The 21,892-nt window shown below is 34.2% G+C and overlaps 2 protein-coding genes across 3 annotated transcripts; both read right to left on the bottom strand.

Moving 5' to 3' along the window:
• Nucleotides 1-1,397: 1,397 nt before the first annotated feature.
• LOC135843066 (uncharacterized protein K02A2.6-like) lies at nt 1,398-6,408 on the bottom strand. The gene has a single exon (XM_065360808.1). It carries the CDS (start codon nt 5,724-5,726, stop codon nt 1,590-1,592), a length of 4,137 nt encoding a protein of 1,378 aa, XP_065216880.1. The 5' UTR covers nt 5,727-6,408; the 3' UTR covers nt 1,398-1,589.
• Nucleotides 6,409-6,514: 106 nt separating this feature from the next.
• On the bottom strand, nt 6,515-13,442 carry LOC135843067 (uncharacterized). 2 transcript variants are annotated; one of them, XM_065360810.1, is made up of 6 exons: nt 13,141-13,442; nt 12,215-12,348; nt 7,948-8,120; nt 7,557-7,763; nt 7,320-7,460; nt 6,515-7,221 (listed from the first exon to the last, which is right to left on the bottom strand). In XM_065360810.1, exons 2-6 carry the CDS (start codon nt 12,311-12,313, stop codon nt 6,675-6,677), a joined length of 1,167 nt encoding a protein of 388 aa, XP_065216882.1. In that variant the 5' UTR covers nt 12,314-12,348; nt 13,141-13,442; the 3' UTR covers nt 6,515-6,674. The 2 variants fall into 2 exon arrangements, with proteins under 2 accessions (XP_065216882.1, XP_065216883.1); XM_065360811.1 differs by having other exon boundaries at nt 12,215-12,333.
• Between the last annotated feature and the right edge of the window lie 8,450 nt (nt 13,443-21,892).

Below are 21,892 nucleotides of genomic sequence, written 5' to 3'. Positions count from 1 at the left end.
AAGTTGTGGGGCATGAAAAATTACACAATTCTGTTCAATCACATTTTGAAAATGGTTCATTGGTTCGCATTTAGCAACCAGTTTTTGACAATCAAATAAAAGTTGAAGATGGAGAAAAAAGTTAGAAGTCAAAAGTTGTAGAGCGTGAAAAATTGAACCATTTTCACTGATCAGATTTTGAAACCGGTTCATTAATTTTCAACCAGTTATCAAAAATCACGCAGAAATAGGATATCGAGAAAAAAGCTTGAAACAAGAGTTGTAGGGCATGAAAAATTACACAATTCTGTCTTACCACATTTTGAAACCGGTTCATTGGTTTGCATTTAGCAACCAGTTTTCGACAATTTCATAAAAATTGTAAATAGAGAAAAAACTTGAAACAAAAGTTGTAGAGCGTGAAAAATTGAACCATTTTCACTGATCAGATTTTGAAACTGGTTCATTGGTACGCATTCAGCAACCAGTTTTTGACAATTACCTAAAAGTTTGAGATGGAGAAAAAAAGTTTGAAACATGAGTTTTAGAGCGAACCTTTTCGCTGATTGGATTTTGAAACCGGTTCATTAATTTGCAACCAGTTGACAAAAATTAGCTGAAAATTGGAGATCGAGAAAAAAGCTTGAAACGAAAGTTGTGGAGCATGAAAAATTGCAAAATTCTGTCTAACCACATTTTGAAACCGGTTCATTTGTTTGCATTTATAGCAACCAGTTTTCAACAATTACCTAAAAATTGTAGATAGCGAAAAAAGCTGGAAACAACAGTTGTAGAGTGTGAAAAACTCAAACCTTTTCAGAGATCGCATTTTGAAACTGGTTCATTAATTTGCAACCAGTTAGCAAAAATTAGCTAAAAATTAAAAATTGAGAAAAAGCTTGAAACGAAAGTTGTAGAGCGTGAAAAATTACACAATTCTGTCTAACCACATTTTGAAACCGGTTCATTGGTTTACATTTAGCAACCAGTTTTTGACAATTACTTAAAAATTGTAGATAGAGAAAAAAGCTTGAAACAAAAGTTGTAGAGCGTAAAAATTGTACCATTTTAGCTGATCTGATTTTGAAACCGGTTCATTGGTTCCTTCGCGTTTAGCAACCAGTTTTTGACAATGAACTAAAAGTTGGAGATGGAGAAAAAATCTTGAAACAAAAGTTGTAGAGTGTGAAAAATCAAGCCATTTTCACTGATCAGATTTTGAAACCGGTTCATTAAATGGCAACCAGTTATCAAAAATTACCCAAAAATAGGATATCGAGGAAAAAGCTTGAAACAAAAGTTGTATTAGAGCGTGAAAAATTACACAATTCTGTCTAACCACATTTTGAAACCGGTTCATTGGTTTGCATTTAGCAACCAGTTTTTGACAATTACCTATGTAGCGTATTCAGTGAGAGTACAAAGTAGGAATGATGTATTTGAGATAAGATACATACATGTACGATACATTACCTATAGGTAGGTAAGCAGTGTTGCCACACTCCTCCCCTCTAATTACAAAATTAAATTTTACAATACTATACAATTACATTTTACATTACATACATCAATTTAATACAATTAACAATACATTACATTCGTTGAATCGTTTATACGTAATCATTGTATTTGGCAGGTTTCTGCCTAGTTCTATTAGGTAAAACTTTTGCAGAAGAATTATTCGGAACATTACTAGTACTAGGACTCGTTACAGGATTAGACACGATCGGTTTAATTACAATAGTTTTTCGTTTACAACGAGCTTGGCTCGGTTTATCTTCGATACTTGGTGATTTTACGTTTACATTAACATTCGATTCAGCTTCGTTTTTATCTAACTCTTGGGTACATTTTTTTATCTGATTTACGTGGCGAGTTACGTTAATGCCATTCTTGTCTCTTATTGCAAAAATAAATCTGCTAATTTGTGAAATTATTACACCTTTCACCCAATTGCGTTGACCAGAATAATTTCGAAAATAAACGACATCATTAATTTTAAATATACTACTCGATTTACCTTTGAAATTCTTCTTTTGTTTGGCCTGTTGCCTGATTACGTTACTTAAAACTTCATTTTTACACCTTATCTTTCTATTCAACTGTAAATCATTAGGCGTTTTGCCTGTGGTTTCATGAACCATGTTTCTATAATCGAATAGGAAACTATTTACAATCCTATTAATTTCACTATCGTTAGCATCAGATTTTGGGTGTAAAATTTTAACAAATTTATCTTTGAAAGTACGAACGAAATTTTCAGCAGCTCCGTTACTTTGCGGGTGATAAGGTGGAGAGAAAAGTTTCTTTACGTTATTTTTGGTACAAAATTCAATGAATTCGTTCGCGGTAAACTGAGTACCATTATCAGTTACTAAAAGCTTGGGAATACCCCAACGAGCAAAATAATCACGAAAGCACTGAATCGTAATATCAGTGGTAATATTAGAAATATAATAAATTTCAGGATGCTTAGAATATTCATCTATTACAATTAAAAAATTCTTACCTTTATAAAAACAAAAATCAGCATGTAATCTAACACCAGGTTTACTAGGATAAGGCCAAGATTCCATCTTATTTTTAGGCACATTTGTACCATTTTCGAGACAATTACTACAATTCTTAATTAAATTAACAATATCACTCGTCATATTAGGCCAATAATAATAATATCTAGCAGTACTTTTTAATTTACCGATACCAAAATGTGTACTATGCAATTCGTTCAGAACTTTGAGTTGCAATTTTTTAGGTACAATCAACTTGTTATTTTTATACAGCAACCCATTTTCAATATAAATTTCATCACGACACAAGTAGTAATTTCTCAAATCCCCTTCGATTTTATTTACTTTAAACTTAGGCCATTTGCCTTTTTTTACAAAATTATACACCTGTCTTAGAATACTATCGTTTTTAGATTCCTCAATGAACTCCTCAACGTTGAATACACTTTCGAAAAAATTGATAAATGGAGAATTGATATTATCGTCAGGATTATCAGTGTTTTTAGCATTCGAAGGTAATCTGCTTAAAGCATCAGCTACAGAATTGTTTTCAGAATTGGTGAATTGAATTTCGTAATTGTAATTTGACAAAAACATACTCCACCTCAAAACCCTATTGGCTGCCATCATACTCAATTCACTGTTTTTACTTTTATCAAATATAGCAGTTAACGGTTTGTGATCAGTAACAATAACGAACTTTTTTAGATATACAAACTGATGAAAGTACTTAACACCGAATATAATAGCTAACGCTTCCTTCATAAGTTGAGAATAGTTTTTCTCATGTTGGGATAAAGTGCGTGATGCGTATGCAATAGGACGGATGGACCCATCATCCATCTCATGAGATAGGACTGCACCTATACCATATTCTGAACTATCACAATTTAGAATTAATTTTCTATTCTCATCAAAATGCACTAAGAGTTTATCTGAAGCAATTTCTTTTTTAATTTTAGCAAATGCAGCATCACAATCTTTATCCCAATAAAATTTCTCACTATTTGACAATTCGTACAATGGTTTTAGCATATTGGCTCTCGCCTCAATAAATTTGGAATAATGGTTTACCATACCTAGAAATGCTTTAACTTGCCTCACTGTTTGAGGTTTCGGTTGATCAATGATAGCTTGAACACGTTTTTCAAGAGGTTTGATGCCTTCTTGGCTGACTCTATGGCCCAAATAAGTAACTTCTGAGACGAAAAATCGGCATTTATCTAGGTTGATTCGTAATCCAGCATTGGACAACCTGCGGAGGACTTCGTGAATTATTTTAAGATGTTCTTCCTCGTTCTCAGCAGCAATTAACCAGTCATCGAAGAATTTGAATAGCCCTTTGATACCAGCTAATAGTTTTTCCATCGTATTTTGAAATCTTGCTGGGCCAATGCTTATACCATGAGGTAGACTTCGATATTTAAAGTTGCCAATATGAGTTGTAATAGTTGTGAGGTCTTGCGACTGTAAATCAAGGCCCATTTGCTGATAAGCGAATTTTAAATCGAACTTGGAGAATTTACACCCTGGACGGATTTCCGCCAGAATATCATCTTTCCTCGGAATTGGAAAGTGCTCAGTAAGTATGTTTTTATTCACCGTAAGATTGTAAGCACCGCTAATTTTTACTGAGTTTTTATCCTTGAGCAGTGGGACAATCGGCGTGCCCCACTCACTGTACACCGTTGGTTCAATAATTTTCAATTTGAGCAAACGATCGATTTCTTCTTCTACCAGCTTTTTGAGGCCAAATGGTAATGGCCTTGGACCAATGTAAATTGGTTTTGCATCTACTTTCAATGGAATATGCAGGAGTTCTTTATTATACCTTCCAATATTATCACTAGTGGCTATGACATTTGGGTATTTTTCGCGGATCATTTTGACTATATCCGACTCTTCAATGTGGTTAATTTTACCACCTTGGGTCACTAAGTGACAACGGATACCCAGTAACTCCATCAGATCTCGACCTAATAATGGAGGACCGCCACTTTGGAAGATGTACAGCTTTGCCGGGCATTTTTCCCTCGAGTTGAGTCGAAGCTGAGCAATTATGTAGCCAACAGGCTCGATTTTATTGCCAATGTAATCCTTGAAACATCGAGAGGTTTTATGAACTTTATTGGAACGGAAGTATTTCGTTTTATCAGCTAGGCTCATGGCAGAGATCGTTGAGCCGGAGTCGATCTGCATAGTTAGGCTAATACCATCGAGTACAACATCTAATACCTCAGGATTTTTCTTCCCATCATTGATTGAATACAAGGACCATGGTTCAGTATCGATGTCGTCGTCGTCCTCTTGGAAATTGAGGTTAGAGCTTTTTGTTTTAGCAGACCTTGTTGCAACTTCCCTATCAGAGTTCCGCTCGGATGACTTATTTTTAGCTTTATCACGACACACATTTGCCAAGTGACCTTTACGTTTGCAGAAATTACAGCTGAGATCACGGTATCTGCATTTGTCACGCGTATGATTGCTTCGACCGCATACACTACAATCTTTTTTAAAATAGCAACGATTCGATTGGTGGTTGTTTTTACCGCAATAATCACATTTGGTTTTAGGAACACGACAATTAGCTGTTGAGTGGTTATTTCTGCCACAATTATTGCACTTATTTTGGCGGGAATTTGAGCCACTTGAAGATTGAAAATAAACGGTTGAGCTGGTACTCGGAGTTTCACCATTGACCTGTTTGGTATTTTGCTCGGCTGTCTCCGAACTTTTCACGATCTCAAGTGCTTGGCTTAATGTCAAGTCCTTCCCTTTTTCGAAGAGTTTTTTCTTAGTATCAGAGTTTCTTATGCCTCGGACTATCGCATCGCGAAGCTGATTATCGAGAGTAGTACCATAATCACAAGTGGTGGCTAACTTACGTAGTCGAGCGATGAAATCAGGAACTGACTCGTTGGTTTCTTGTTTGGCGATGTTAAAATTATGACGCTCGACGATCGGATTTGGTGTTGGGTCGAGGTGTTTATCCACGAGATCAACAATGTCTTTATACTTCTCATCGATAGGTTCCTTAGGCGAAACCAAAGTAGTAATCAACTGGAACATTTGACTATTGATGGAGTTGAGCAGAATATACGTTTTCTTATCATCTTCGATTGAGTTCATGCGAAAAAACACTTCGAGCTGTTTTTTGAACAAGCTCCACTTGCCTTCATATTTAGGCGGATCGCCGATAATCTGTACGATTTTAATTTCTTGAGGTTCCGCCGGCATTTTGGATGGTTTTTTTTAACTCATTACGATACGATTAAAAAATTTTCACGTAATTATTACCAATTTTCACGATGATAACGCGAACTCGGCACTTTTTAACATATACATTCACTTATTTTCATGACTTTTTTTCTCTCGTCGCCAATGTAGCGTGTTCAGTGAGAGTACAAAGTAGGAATGATGTATTTGAGATAAGATACATACATGTACGATACATTACCTATAGGTAGGTAAGCAGTGTTGCCACAACCTAAAAATTGTATAGATAGAGAAAAAAATCTTGAAACAAAAGTTGTACAGCGGGCAAAATTGAATCATTTTAGCTGATCAGGTTTTGAAACCAGTTCATTAATTTGCAACCAGTTATCAAAAATCGCATAAAAATTATAAATTGAGAAAAAAGCTTGAAACAAAAGTTGTAGAGCGTGAAAAATTGCACAATTCTTTCTTACCACATTTTGAAAACGGTTCATTGGTTCCTTCGCATTTTGCAACAAGTTTTTGACAATCAACAACTAAAAGTTGGAGATGGAGAAAAAAGCTTGAAACAAAAGGTGTAGATCGTGAAAAATTGAACCATTTTCACTGATCAGATTTTGAAACCGGTTCATTAATTTGCAACCAGTTATCAAAAATCACTTAGAAATTGGATATCAAGAAAATAAAAGCTTGAAACAGGAGTTGTAGGGCGTGAAAAGTTACACAATTCTGTTCAATCACATTTTGAAACCGGTTCATTGGTTCGCATTTATAGTCAATATTTCGAAAACATTAAAAAAATCCACGCAAACATAATACTTTGTGATGTAATTCTTATTACGTGTTCAATAGATAGGTACAAAATACATTTGGCCAATTTTTTACGTACAATTGGTATTTTTATCAATGATAGTCTATCCTATTTACACGCAGCAAACACACGAATAGGTTATAAACTTAACAATCGAATTAAAGTTCAGTTTTATCTTGCATTTTTATTCTAGTTTGAAACAGTACCCTACGATTTTGCATTGTGCCTAAAGCTGGGTTATTTACCAAACCGTACATTACAACAAATTTACTTTTTTCGTGGTAAATATACACAGCGAACGGTCTGTTCACGTAGAACGGTTTATAATCGATCTTATTAATTTCCTGGGTTTCTTCAGTCGCCGTCGGCCAGTCGCAAGTAATCGTATCGTCGACGTATATAGCAGTGCCATTTTCATTTACCATCAACTGCGTCAAATTCATGAAAGGGATCGCGTAATCGATGTTTTCGTAATTTTCACTAACACGTTGCAAAATTTGTTGATGATCGTTTGCGGTTAATTTGACGATCAATTCTAACGACTGATCTTGGTTAGGTAACACTACCATCATGGCAAATTCGCCTTTTTTGAAAGGTAATCTGATAGCTTCGTATTTTTGTTCGGCGTTTTTGTAATAACCGATTGTTTCCTTTGCGTTGAACGTTTCGATATCGAATTCGCCGTTCGAGTTTTTGAATTTCAATCTGTGGGCAATCGAATGAATGATGATTAGAAATCGAGGAAATACCGACGTATTATAATTAAAGTCGCATTTATCAGTAAATTTTTGTCGAAAGCTTACAATTTGACAAAGTTGGTCCAGATTTTCGGCGTATCCCAACAACTTGTGTAATTTAATAAGGAACTCGGCATGTTGGAAACTCCTTCAAGATTGAGGGTCTCCATTTGAGGTATTCGTCCTTTTGTAACATTACTAAACCGTCTAAAATGAATGCAAACATGCAAACTAATTGTAGGCTAAGTGCAATAATTTACCATATTCATTTTTAAATGCTAGTAAATTGATCTCAATACTTACTCGTTCACTACGGCCAAAACATCTGATTCCGAATCGAACGATACTTCGAAGGCTTCAGCGTGATAGTAGGTTTTCAAGTCGTTCAAAAGCTGCTTCGATATTTTGCTTTGATCGTAAAATACAGTGTTCACGAATTTCAGCTTGGCATTGGACGTTGAAGAGATTTTATCGAGTATACCCGCCAATGCGTACGCTTGTTTCAAAAAACTGCAAACAAGTTGGAAAAATTATAGCTACGATGAGATTTGAAAAGATATCGGAATTTTCGAGGGGCTAGTTTTTTAAAACGTTTTTAAGTAGGTACTTTTTTTAGATGCCCACTCGAGTAAAAATGTGTACGTATTTGAATAATTATAACAATGTACATTGGAAATACTCGTAATTTACTTACTCGTTTTTAGACTTAAATTTTCCTGGAGGACTTCCGTAGTAAAGTCTCATTAGTACCATTTGCCAGCCCGCTGCTATTGATAGTGGAAGGAACTCGATGTTTTGATCTGAGGGGGTTGTACTCCATAAAGCAGTTGTTTGCATCTGTAGAATTCCGAACATCTCATCTCGAATCTAAGTGATAACAGTACAGAAGAAAACACACTAATTAATGATTCTCGTATGTATGAATTTCAACTCTCTAAAATTGCTGGTTTTCTGAAGAAAAAAAATACTCAAAAACTTAAACCGCGTAATGTAACATTAAAATGATTAAAATCTGGAAGGTCTCCGAATTTTCAAAAAAAATCAAGAAAAACCGAAATAATTGAAATTTTTAGGTAAGTAAGTATATTTGTTTTTTTTTTCATTTCGAAAAGCACTACTTATTCAATAGTTTTGGCTCCCCCTCCTCTCCCCCCTCAAGTTGAGTCCTACTTAAAAATACGAAAAATCGTAAAATTTGGCATTTTTACTTTTTTACGTTCTAATTCTTGATTTGGACCATTTTTACAATAGAAAAGCGTTATTTGAGAATTTCTAACCCTCCCCCTTTTCAACGCCGAAAAAAGTGGAACTCGAGTCTCTTCTGAAAGAAAATTACGAAATTTAGGGGGGAAAAACCTGAAATGTTCATATTTTTATATTCTAACCCTCGGATTTAGTCCATTTTTATAAGTCTTGACTCCTCCTCCTTCCCGAATAAATGAAAAAAGTCAAACTTGTGCGTCCCAAAGTTGCAGAAATAATTGGATTTTGTGGTTTGCGCGTTATTTAAAAGAATTCTGACATGAATTTGTTCGTTAAAAAAAAAAACTGGGTTTTTCTCACCTTATTGGTATCAACTTTTCTGGGGCACCTACCGAGGGAGGTTCTTGAAAAAGAGCTTATTTTGATATTTGGGTCATTCCATGTCAATTCGACCAACGTTATTGAGTCATGTCTTTCGATTTCGCTCAATTTTTGTTTACAGTATCTACCCACTCGGTAAGTAAGAAACCCGCAATCAGCTTGGTCCCAGCCCCCTCAGGGGTCGGGTGGGGGGCTTCCATTATTTTCACATTGTCTCGAGGTACTCAACTTCAGCAGAGCGTATTCCTCCAAAACTATGATACTTTGATCAACATTGATTTCACAGATCAAAAGGGTATTGAATTTTGAACTTTTTAAGCATTTTGAAATTTTCAAAATTTGAAAGTTGAACTTTCAAATTTCAAAATGGCGCTGTATAAGTGGGAGCTACCATTTAAAATTCTGAAATAATTTCCATAGATGTACCTTTTGATGCTTTTTTGAAATATTCAAGTTTCGAGATGGGATCTCTTAATGGAAGGGGAGCACCCCACCCCCAATTTTGGGCAAAACTTTCAAAAAAAAATCTGGGGCATGTGATATATCGAATTGTATGTTTATGATAACGTTGAACACGAATATGACGTTAGATTTTTGATTGGGGCCCATCCACGGCCCCCAGCACCTCCCTAAATGGGGTAAAAGTTCAAAATAGGGGTTTTTCGTGCGACACATCAAATAGTAGGTATGTTTTTGGTGACGCTGAATACAAACATGACGTCAGATTTTTGATTGGACCCATCCACAGCCCCCAGCACATCCCCAAGTGGGGTAACCTAAAAAAAATGGTTTCAATCATGTGACACATGAAATAGTATGTTTTCAATATCGCTGAACACGAATATAGCCTTAGTTTTTTAAATTGACCTCACCCATGGCTCCGAGAACCTCCCCCAATTGGTAAAAGTCCAAAAAAAATGTTGGAAGCCGTGGATGTGGTCCAACCGAAAATCTGACGTCATATTCAGCGTCACCAAAAACATACTATTTCATGTGTCGCACGAAAAAACCCTATTTTGAACTTTTACCCCATTTGGAGCGGTGCTGGGGGCCATGGATGGCCCCAATCAAAAATCTAACGTCATATTCGTGTTCAGCGTTACCGAAAACATACCATTCGATGTATCACATGCCCCAGATTTTTTTTTGAAAGTTTTGCCCAAAATTGGGGATGGGGTGCTTCCATTCCATTAAGAGATCTCATCTCGAAACTTGAATATTTCGAAAAAGCATCTAAAGGAGCATGTATGGAAATTTTTTCAGAATCTTAAATGGTAGCTCCAACTTACAGCGCCATTTTGAAATTTGAGCTTTCAATTTGAAAGTTCAACTTTCAAATTTTGAAAATTTGAAAATGCTTAAAAAGTTTAAAATTCAATACCCTTTTGAACTGTGAAATCAGTGTTGATCAAAGTATCATAGTTTTGGAGGAATGGGCTGCTGAAGTTGAGTACCTCGAGACAATGTGAAAATAATGGAAGCCCCCCCCCCCCTGGGAAAGACATGACTTTCAAAATCGCACTTTTTTGGTCGAATTGACATGGAATGACCCATTTCTTGAATGGAGAGGAACATTTGAAAAAAAAAATCAACAAATAAAATTCTCAACTTTGGGATCGCGTTGTTTGTTGCACAAAGGGAAGTATTTTCTTGAAAAGGTCGGTAATTCAAAAAAAATTATTGGGAATGGAAAATTCTAAAAAAAAAAATTATGAAAGGAAACTTTAATTATTTTTATTCATTTTTTTCAACATTGAAGACCCTTCTTATTATATGAGGGACAAAATTGAAGTGATTTATTAGAACGTTTTTGACAAGAAATGAAAAATTTTCCAAAATTTTTTGAAAACGTCAGTTTTTCTTCTTTTTTTTCAAATTGTATTTTCCAACATTATTTGCCGCTTTATGTACGAATCCAAATTTTTTGGGAGTCCAAGGGAGGTATTTTCTTGAAAATCTCGTTTATTTGAGAACTGACCAAAAATGGAAAATTTTCAAAAAATATTTAGGTCATCAATTTAGAGATTTTTTCTAACACTGATATCCTCTTTCTGAAGCGACCAAAATTGTTTAGGGAACCGAAAGAGGTTTTTTAGAGGGAATGAGGGAGGGGGTTATCTAGAAAATGTTTAATGATGAATGGATTTTTGAAATATTTTTAGGGACCTTAGTTTTTCTTCTTTTTTTCAGCTCTGGATGCTTTCACTTTATCACGCAAACATTTTTTGGGAAATCGAAGGAGTTTTTCTTCGAGAAATTTTCATGTTTTTTCAACTACTTTGAATTTTGATTTATTTCATTTTTTCTCGATTTCACTAGGCAACGGCATATTTGTTTTCAGGTTGAAATTGGGCTTAATCGATAGTTTGGACCCTAAAACAAAAAACAGAGTGGGGTTTTTCAATTTGAGTTGTTTTTGTAGTCAGGAGAGATGATCAAAGTTGCAAAAATGGCCGTTTTTGCCCTATTTCACGAGTTTGTGGCGACATCAGTATTATGTTTTGAAAAAACCAAGGTCATATTCGGATTCTACGCACTTTTTTAAGTAAACATCTTTACCGGATTTTTGATTTTCGAAGGTTCAAGTGCATACGGAAGATTTTCGTTTGTAACACGAAACTTTTACTGCACGAGAGCCTCGTCCGCGCGAACATGGTTCCGCGCCACGATTACATGGTGGAGTAACGCCAGCGTCGCGCGCTCCGAGTTTTAAAATATGTTACAAACAAAAATCTTCCGTATGCGCTTGAAACTTCGAAAATCAAAAATCCGGTAAAGATGTTTACTTAAAAAAGTGCGTAGAATCCGAATATGACCTTGGTTTTTTTCAAAACATAATACTGATGTCGCCACAAACTCGTGAAATAGGGCAAAAACGGCCATTTTTGCAACTTTGATCATCTCTCCTGACTACAAAAACAACTCAAATTGAAAAACCCCACTCTGTTTTTTGTTTTAGGGTCCAAACTATCGATTAAGCCCATTTTCAACCTGAAAACAAAAAAAAGGTCAAAAATTGTTGCCTAGTGTTTTTTTTCAACAATTTTGCGAGGCTTCGTTGCTTGAAGGACCGGAGATGGCTTAAAAAATCTTCTGAAAAATCTAAAAATCAATGGGCAGCTTTGCTTTTTTCATGGATCGTGGGTTAGTTCACATTTAGATGGGTAGGTGTACGTGAAAAAAATTGGGCGAAATTAGAAGGCTTAAATTGACATCGAAACTGCGGATTAATTGAATGAAATAACCTAAGTATGTACGAGTATAGGTATTAATTTCTAGTAGAAAAAATTATACGTACGAGTAAATAAGTATAATATGTATACCTCGGCCTACCCCTGTATTTAATGTATTCATTTTTAAGATGAAAATCATTTTACCTTTTCTTCCATATGTGGTTCAGTGATGTGGCTCTGCGATTTAACGAATACGAATTGCCCCACGATAAATAAGAACGTCGCTGTTCGAAACATCTCCATAGTGTAGATTTATTATGTACCTATTTTTTCACAAACTAGATAAATCAACAACAAAATATTCAATATTATTGTAAACTCCTAACATTTGGTAAACTGATCACGAAATGGTCATTTCACCAACGAATCGTTACGCTTATATGTATTGAAATTTAGGTAGGTACCTGAACCAAGTAGATATTTTGGGTATTGCAGGAGTGGGGAAGTTGAAACAAAAGGAACGAGGGTATTTTGAAAACAATCAGGTTCAAGGGAATAGATAAGATAGTGAAAGGAAGAAAAGCGTTGAAAGTGAAGCAGATGTGCCAGATGTACGTATGAAATAATCATAATAGGGACAGAGCTGTTAGTAAACAAAAGTACATACATCCGTGTCGAAGATAGAAAGACGTGACGTTGAGCGAGCACAAGAATTTTAAATCAGGAAATAAAAACATTGTTTAGTGTTGTTATAGAACCTATCGTGATTTATGAAACAATTAAATATTATCAATGTTGATAATTATGTAGGTATTGGACGAATGGATGAACTTGGAAAAGAAAGAATACGAACATTCGAAGAAAATTTAGGTTTTTGAAAAGAGCAGCTCAATGGTGGAATTTGCAAGAATAAAATACTTCCTGGAAAATTTGAACCAGTTTTCGAAATATTTTACGCGAAAACTCACAGTAATGTTGACCACCTGCATTAGAGACTGTCAAAGTTGAAAAAAAAATTTTTTAATGAATAAATTGGTACCTGTTTATTCATTTTTTTTTTTTTTTTTTGAATTCAATCTCTCAAATACACAAACATGTGCGAAAATTATACTAAGAACAACAATACCTACCATGAGATTGAAATTCGTAGCCTTGGGAAACGATTCTAGTGTGAAATGATTAAAGATGGCTTCATTCACCTCAAATTTGTAGATCTCCAAACGGATCGACGCATCCGTTAATTGGAATAAAGTTTTAAACAACAGCCCATGAAAGCACAGAGAGCACGATTTGTTTCTCAAAATAAAAAACTCGAAATGGCACTACAAGGCCTTGGAAAAAAGTACCTACAAAAAAAACTGGTACAATACGAGAAACAAAAGCAAGTAACAAAAATAAGGCAATTAGTCGCTAAGGAGCATCAAAACGTAATGAAACCGTCCAAAACATTTCTCATTCCCCACTTCGACTAAATCGTTGAGCAACATTCTGACGTCAGAACGCCACCAGCGACCTTCGCGGAGCTTTTGAAAGCTCGAAACCAGTCGCTGATGACGTTCCGACGATTTCCGTCCAATCAGAGAGACAAGGATTGAACCAAGAGAAGTTTTTTTATTTTTATTTTTTAAATTAATTTTGACGCACTACGTAGATTTCTTATAAATGACCTCTGTCTCAGAACAAACATTGATCAAACACCAAATTCTAGCATTTTATTTGGATTTAATTGATTTTTTTTCATGAGAAATGTCTCTTTGAATTTTCAAAAATTTGACAAATATTGAAAAACGAGTTTCAGAGCTAGCTTGAAATTTTTGCTAGTAGTGTATTTTGGGATCCTTTTTTGATTCCCTTCTTTGCGATTTCAAAAAATTTTGTGTCGGTTAGGATGCTTCAAGTATATTCTTTGATGGCTCTAGAAAACTGGTCCGACTTAATCGTTGTAAGATTTTTTTTTCGAAAGACCTGGTCCAGAGCCCATCCAGATCCGTATTGTCTCTATCAATTTTTTCAATCGTATCGTTATACGTGAAAAGTTTCATCTGGTTTACTGATAAATTCAACGTCAAAATGTGACCACACATCCGCTTCTGGAATTTTTGCAATGCTTGGTATGAAAAATTTCGTCTAAAATTTGGTACCCTACCTAAAAATAATTCTTGACTATAATTTCTTATTGCTCATTTTGAACAATTATTTTTTTAATCAAAGTTTTAGTCGGAATATTGGCGTATTTTAGGGAAAATATCGCTTTTTTTCCTAAAAATTATAGGTAAAGCCAAAATTAAAAATTTCGAAAAATTGTGATTTTTTTCTAAATTTTTTTTTTTATTAAAGACCTTTAGGCGATGAATATTAGTTTTGGGATTAATTTTAATCATTTTATGTATCTGAATAAATTTTTATTTAAAAAAAATGTGTAAGTAAATCACCTTTCCAAGAGTTCGTCAAAATCAAAAAATCAACTTGAGTAGCTAAAATTTTAGTTATGTAAGTTTCTATCATACTCTTTTTAAAAAATCACGGTCCCGCTCAAATCAGAGGTGGGCACCTAGAGAGGTTCCCTTGTAAGAATATCTGCGATTAGAAAAACTGATACATCTAAGTTACCTACCTACTATTCTTACGTAAGTATACATATATTTTCAAAGCTCAAAAATCTATACTTGGAACTTTGGAGAGTGCTGTAATCTATAGATCGACTCCGGTAATGTGATAGCGTGGGTGTACTGCAGGGATACTCAATTTATATTATTTTGGATCCCGTATACTTTTTTTAAATGTTTGAAGCAGTCACTTTTTAAATTCCTGTATAGAGGTCACTACTGGTAAAGGTTTGCTGATATTTTTTCGGTACACTTTTTCCCTTGCCTCATAGCTCATTGGCCATCGATACTGGTAACTTTTTATTAGCATGCGCGTTGCATCGGTGTACTTCCTTGTGAAAATGTCAGAATATCAACAACATTTTGGAAGGAGAAAAAAGTTTTATACTTACCTATCGTGAGTATATAAATTTGAAACTCAATGAAAATTAATGAAATGTGATTAATGCTGAATGAAAAGGACTTTTTGTGTGATCATTTTACGCTACCTAGTTTACAATATCATTTGATTTAGGCAATTTCTTATGCGAAATTGAGAAAATCGAGGTATAGGTAATAAAAAAAAGCAAAGGCTTAAAATTTTACAAAATTCATGATACTCGTATTTATACGAAAGTTGAAAAATACTCTTGTTGATTTTTTTTTAATACAAAAACTTTTCAATAGGTATCGCATAATTCTTTTTTTCTTTTAGATAATGTTGAATCATAGAAAATTTGTTCAAAGAATGTGCTTGCGATTTATTATTTTTTTTCCTTCAACTCAAATCTTGATTCTGAAATCACCCACGTAAATGCTTCGTTGTTCCCCTTCCTTCCCCGACCTTTCTTTTTCATTTTTCACAGAATATAAGAAATCAAAGGGAAACGAAAAAAATGATCTGGAATGTGGAAAAATTACTTCATTACACATTTTACGAAAAAGTCGGAAAATTGCGTCGATTTCATTGTACATTGAGTAAGGTAATCTGAAGCAAAAATGTATTTTTTTTCTCTCATGACGAAAATTGGTCTCAAAACATAAGGGAGAAGGGGTGAAATACGATTATTTTAAGGAATAAAATTCGCGCTATTAAAAATCAACTTTTTCTCACACAAGTTGAAAGTGGGCCTCAAAGTACGGTTAAAGTGAAAAATCTTGAGAGAATGCAGCTATTCAATTATTAGATATATTTCTCGATATTTTACCGTTTACGTCATTTTATTTTGAAAAACTTGCAGTCCAAAAAGTACTTATATAAGTAACAAGTTTTTTTTTGGGTTGCTCTTCCTATCAGGCTACCACACTGGTGTGAGTACTTGACTTTTCTGTACGACCTGTAGAAAAAAATTATAGGTACGAATTAAAAGTGACTGAACAGTCTTGTCGGTGAAAATTTTGGAATTTTTTCACGAGAATGTTCTCTGGGTCGCTTCGTGCCCATCTAAAATTGATTCATTTTTCAGTGAATTGTTCGTATAAGAGTATCAATTCATTTAAGGTGGTCATTTACGAACGAATTGATTTATTTTTTGAAAGAACCATTCGAGTACATACGAATATATTCACTTTTAGCGAATTATTCGCCAACAAATTGATTAATTCATTATCTTATGAATCAATTCGTTCGCGAAGGAGTCACTTATACAAATCAATTCGTTCGCGAATGAACCAAAAATTATTCAATTCGTTTGCGAATGATTCACCAAAAATTGATTAAATGAGAATCGACTAGTTTGCAAATGAGTCACTTATATGAATCAATTCGTTCGCGAATGATTCACTAAAAATTGTCCAAATTTGTTCGTGAACTATTCACCAAAAATTAATCAATTGAATCGATTCGTTCGCGAACGAGTCATTTATACGAATCAATTCGTTCGCGAATGATTCACCAAAAATCATTCAATTCGTTCGCGAATGATTCACCAAAAATCATTCAATTCGTTCGCGAATGATTCACCAACAATTAATCAATTCGTTCGCGAATGATTCACCAAAAATAAATTAAATGAATCAATTCGTTCGCGAATGACTCACTAAAAATTAGTCAATTCGGTTGTGAGCGATTCATCGAAAACTAATAAAATGAATCGATTCGTTCGCGAATGATTCACTAAAAATCATTTAATTCGTTCACGAATGATTCACCAACAAATATGTAATCAATTCGTTCGCGAATGATTCACCAAAAGTTAATCAAATGAATCGATTCGTTCGCGAATGATTCACCAAAAATCATTCAATTCGTTCGCGAATGATTCACCAAAAATCATTCAATTCGTTCGCGAATGATTCACCAACAATTAATCAATTCGTTCGCGAATGATTCACTAAAAATTAGTCAATTCGGTTGTGAACGATTCATCAAAAACTAATCATATGAATCGATTCGTTCGCGAAAGATTTACTAAAAATTATTCAATTTGTTCGCGAATAAATTATTCAATTCGTTCGTGAACGATTCACTAAAAATCAATTATTCCGTTCGTGAACGATTCACCTAGAAATCAATCAATTATATTCGATAACCAATCGTTCGTGAAGGATTCGATTCGATTCGATTTGCTTCGATTGAAAACAGATCAAATTCATGTGTGAAAGTTTCACAAAAACCGAATCAATTCGTTCACTCTTTCTGCGAATGATTCACCGAGATACCAATCAATTTATTCAATCACCAATCGTTCGTAAAAATGATTCGATTCGAGTAGATTGTAAACAGATCAACTTCTATGCAAATGTTTATTACAAAAAGTGAATCCGGTTGTTTATTAGTACTTGTGTAAAAGATTTTTATTTGACGAATACGCGAGTGTTTTTTATGTTTAAAATAATTAAGTATGTAATAATATTTGAAATTTATTCCCAGAAAGTTAAAATACTGTTTTTAGTTTTATTCATTTTTGGTAAATTTGTTCTTATTTCCTCAAAAATATGGGGCATCATCGCAATTTTTAGATATCTACGCTATTCTGCATTGCGAAGGTTATTATTGCTAATTTTCTTACAATTTTATCTCGCTGAAGTCGTACATTAATTTTTTCTATTACGAATTTTTATTCCGATTTTTTTTTTCATCATTAAAATGTGGAAACATACTGATTCTATCACCGTTCACAAATTGATCTTTAAATTTAGAACAAAATGAAAAAAAAAACTTTTGAAAATTTTCAAATACCTACCCTTCCTGGCCGCAAATAAATCAGAGATGTGAGGTTAGCTCCATTTGTCGGTGTTAACTATTGGTGATCTCCATCCATTCGCTATGAGAAAAAAATCAATGATTCATCAATCATCATGCACCGGAATGACTCAAAAAGATAAACCGTATATACCTACTTAATATACAAATATATCATAAAGTTATCTGATCAATGAACAAAAAATACTATGTTAATTGAAACCTACTTAATTACCTACCTTTAATTATCGGTTTGTTCTAAAGTACATATTTTTCATTTTGATACAGGTTCCTGCAAAGTCTTGAAGGGAGGATATTTCCTGTCCATTGGCGTTGAAAGAAAAATATGCGAGTCTGTGCTGCTAACGATCAACTTACCTGAACCGTGTAATTTTTGTGCCTGTGTTCAAATTTGAATGAATTCGAAGTGATGGGTAAGTAATGTAACGAATTTTCCCTTCAATACTTACATAGATTACTTTCGACTGCTCAGCTCAATTGCACGAAAAATACCATATCTGTTACAAATGAAATTACCTACTACCTCCCTACCTATATTAATTGTAAACTTGATCTACATTACGTTAAAATTTACCTACGTAAGGCCTACTTGTACATCGTACCCTTTACGCATTTAAATAACACTATGAAAGAGCAGTTATGATACGCATACGAGTATGAGCGTGGGTGATGATTTCAAAGGTCTCCGTTCTACGGTAGCTCCGTATAGTACACCTACGTACGAGCAGTATATATATTTCTTTATTATGCTAAAAGCTCGTCGTATACACGTAATCTGCATACTGGCACAGCAACTTGCGCGTTTAGGTATAGCACTAGGAAGGAACAGTGGAACACGTAACGCAGCAGCTGGTACAGTTTTTGCGATTTGCAATTTCGTAGGTACCTATCTTTTTAGATACTACTTTCCACTTTTCTCCCTAACATTATTCGCTATACACTACATAGGCCTATTCACATGCAGAACAGTTTCCAGAATGTAAATTTGGCGAAAGAATATATTACCATCGTGAATGTAAGAGATAGCGAAACTGCAATTATTATCGTATACTCGTACCTATGGAGAATGTGCTACTACTCGTATGGTTGAAACTCTCTATTAGCATACTCGTACACAACGTGGGGGTGTCATTGAATTAGGTACTTACTGGACTAGACTAGGTTAGAGACTGGGCATTTGGTAAAAGCCGGTAACTTTTGATATACCAGGTGTATGAGATATGTATATTAATTTCACTCTTTTACTACTTAGGTACTTTTGTATCTTTGGTTTGGTAAAGGTTTGCAAAAGTGTAGTTTGCGATGCCTTGGTTAGTTGATGTTTTTAACTTCAGTGGTCCAGTTTTGACGAGTCTCATGTCGTGTAACTCGTAATTCGTACCGATGTTTATGTGCTTTTACTCGTATTTTATGATTCGGTACCTCTATCGGATCATTCGTTCGTTCGTACATGCATCTCTTTGGGTAAGTGTTTCGAATAGCTTAAAAATGTTCAAATTTTTGTCCCTGAATTTATTCTCGAGATGTCAAATTTTTCGTTTCAAAAAAAGTATTCGAGTCATAACGAAATACCAAGTGTTTGAGTTTAGGTAACTACCTATAACCCTTATTTTGTTCCGAGTATACGGTGAATTTTAGCCTCAGGCCTCAGCTATCTCCATCCATGACTAACTTTTGGATTAAGTAGAAAGAAAGCTTTTATTTATAGCTACTTGTGGAAAAAAATCAGTTAACGTCCTAAAGTTACCAGATTTCATGAGAAAAATTTCCCTAACCATGTTGGTAAAAATTAGTCGTGCCTGAAAGCACCCCCCCCCCCCAACCAAATATCTCAAAAGAAATAAGAAATCCGAAAAATTGAAATTTTTACGTTTTTTACCTTTTTACCTTCTAATCCCAAAATTGGGTCCACTTTGATTAGAAATATTGTTAACTATTTTTCACCCCTTTACACGATGAAAAGCGTAAAACTTTTCCCCTTCCTGAAAAAAACAAAAGAACAAATTTCATTTTATTTTTTAAAAATCCTAATTCTTGGATTTGGCTTATCTTTATTAGAAAAACACTAAATAATGTTTTCGACCCCCCCCCCCACCACCCCCATCACCTGCACGATGAAAAAGTGGAACTTGGTCCCTCCTCAAGTTTCATAGAATTAATTTGACCTGTTGAAAAATGAATTCTACTGTAATAAAAGTACCCTATTTTGATTTTTAACATTTTATTGTACCATCTGAATGAATGAGTTGAACTTTATTACTTGGGCAAGGAAGAGATTGATTTCAGTAATTATTGATCAGTCACTTTTGGCGTTGATTGCCAATTGTCACATTGAAAATGAAACTTCAAACAAGAAAAGCAATCTGAGAGATTGAATTGGAAAAAAAAATATTACCTAATTTGTTCATTTTTTTTCTACTGTGGAGGTCTCTATATAGGTGGCCAACATTTTTGAGGGTTTTCTTGAAACAATAGTTCCAAAAATATCGAAAAGTTGTTATAAAAACTAAAAAAAAAATTGAAAGAGTTTGGCGGGAAAACGAAATTTGACAAAACGAATAAGCTTTTTAAGCAATTAGTTTGACGAACTTTGATACGAAAAGAGAACTTTTTAGGCATGCAAGGCAAAAATTAATGCTTTTTGGACGTTTTGGCAAAAAAGCACAAATTTCTGATCAATTTTGGTAAAAAATACGATTATTTGACTGTTTTATCTAAAAATTACTTCCCTGAGAATTTTGACGAAAAAACTTTTTACAACTTTTTGTCAACTCGTCAAAAATAGGCTCTCTGTAACAATTTTGATACAAAACGAGAATTTTTTGACAATTTTGGCAAAAGCAGTGGTTTTTTGGACAATCTTGGCACGAACGGGGCTGTTTGACAATTTTGACAAAAATTGGCATCTTTGACAATTTCACCACGAATGGGCTCTTTTTGAAAATTTTAACAAAAATGCACACTTTTGGCTATTTTGCTAAAAATTAACGCTTTTGGACACTTCTTGACTGGTGCAAATTTTGCAGAAATAAAAACAGAACCTTAAAAGCAAGTTCGGCAAAAAACAGGAATTTTTAAGCAGATAATGCAAAAATCAATTTTTTTGACGTTTTAAGGTCAGGAGGGGGTACAAAAAATTACGGACTTGGAACTTTCGAGGATTAGCGTTCCCCCAAAAAAGAAGTAAAAAAGACCTATTCAGAAGTATTCTGCTCAGAAACGAAAAAGTTTTCAAATAATTTATATCTACAGACATACTTACATTATTTTACATATTTTTTGATATTTTTCAACTTGGGGAGGGGGGCTTGTATTAGGAGACCAACATCATTTGGAGTACCAAAGGGAAGGTTTTTCTTGAAAATTTGCTTATTTAGAAAGATTCTGCCCATTGAAAAATTTCCAAAAAATTTCTACAGACAATAATTTTCTATTGTTTTTTATTTTTTCGTAATTTCGAGGGCTTCATAATATAAAGGAGCCAACATCATTTGGGTGGTCCACCAAAGGTTTTTTCTCGAAAAGGGGGTTATGTAGAACAATTCTGGTGTGAAAATGAAATATTTTTAGAAATTTTTCCACGATTTTGATTTATTCTCATTTTTTGTGATTTTTTCAACTTTGAGGCGCTCCTTCTACTAGAGGGTCAATATGGTTTGAAGGGCCGGAGAGTGTTTTTTTTTTTGAAAAGGGGATTATATAGAAAAATTCTCACGCAGAAATAAAGAATTTTGATAAATTGAATTTTTATTGTCATTTTTAAAAAAATGTCAACTTGAAGGTCATCTGTACCACTTTTTTTGCAGGTAGGGGGAAAATAAATAGGGAATTATTTTCTCACCCGACGTAACAACTTTAGTAGGTGGAAAGTGGAAGAAAAAAATTTCCGTTGATCTAACTTTATTAGGTATCTTGGGACTCAAAACTTCTGCTTTACTCGTAAATCACCTGTGACGTAATATCTACCTATGATTTTTATTTTCAATAGCGAATCGAATGTAGGTTTAGCCCTTAGACAAGAGGAATCAGTCTTTTCAAAAGTATAGACTATTCGAAAGTTAATTTTTTCATGATACAAGACTTACAGCCGAT

Source organism: Planococcus citri, chromosome 4 (assembly GCF_950023065.1).
Source record: "Planococcus citri chromosome 4, ihPlaCitr1.1, whole genome shotgun sequence".
In the NCBI taxonomy this organism is placed as follows: Eukaryota; Metazoa; Arthropoda; class Insecta; order Hemiptera; family Pseudococcidae; genus Planococcus; species Planococcus citri.
Note: the sequence above shows the minus strand (reverse complement) of the source record. Positions and strands in the feature narration are given on the sequence as shown.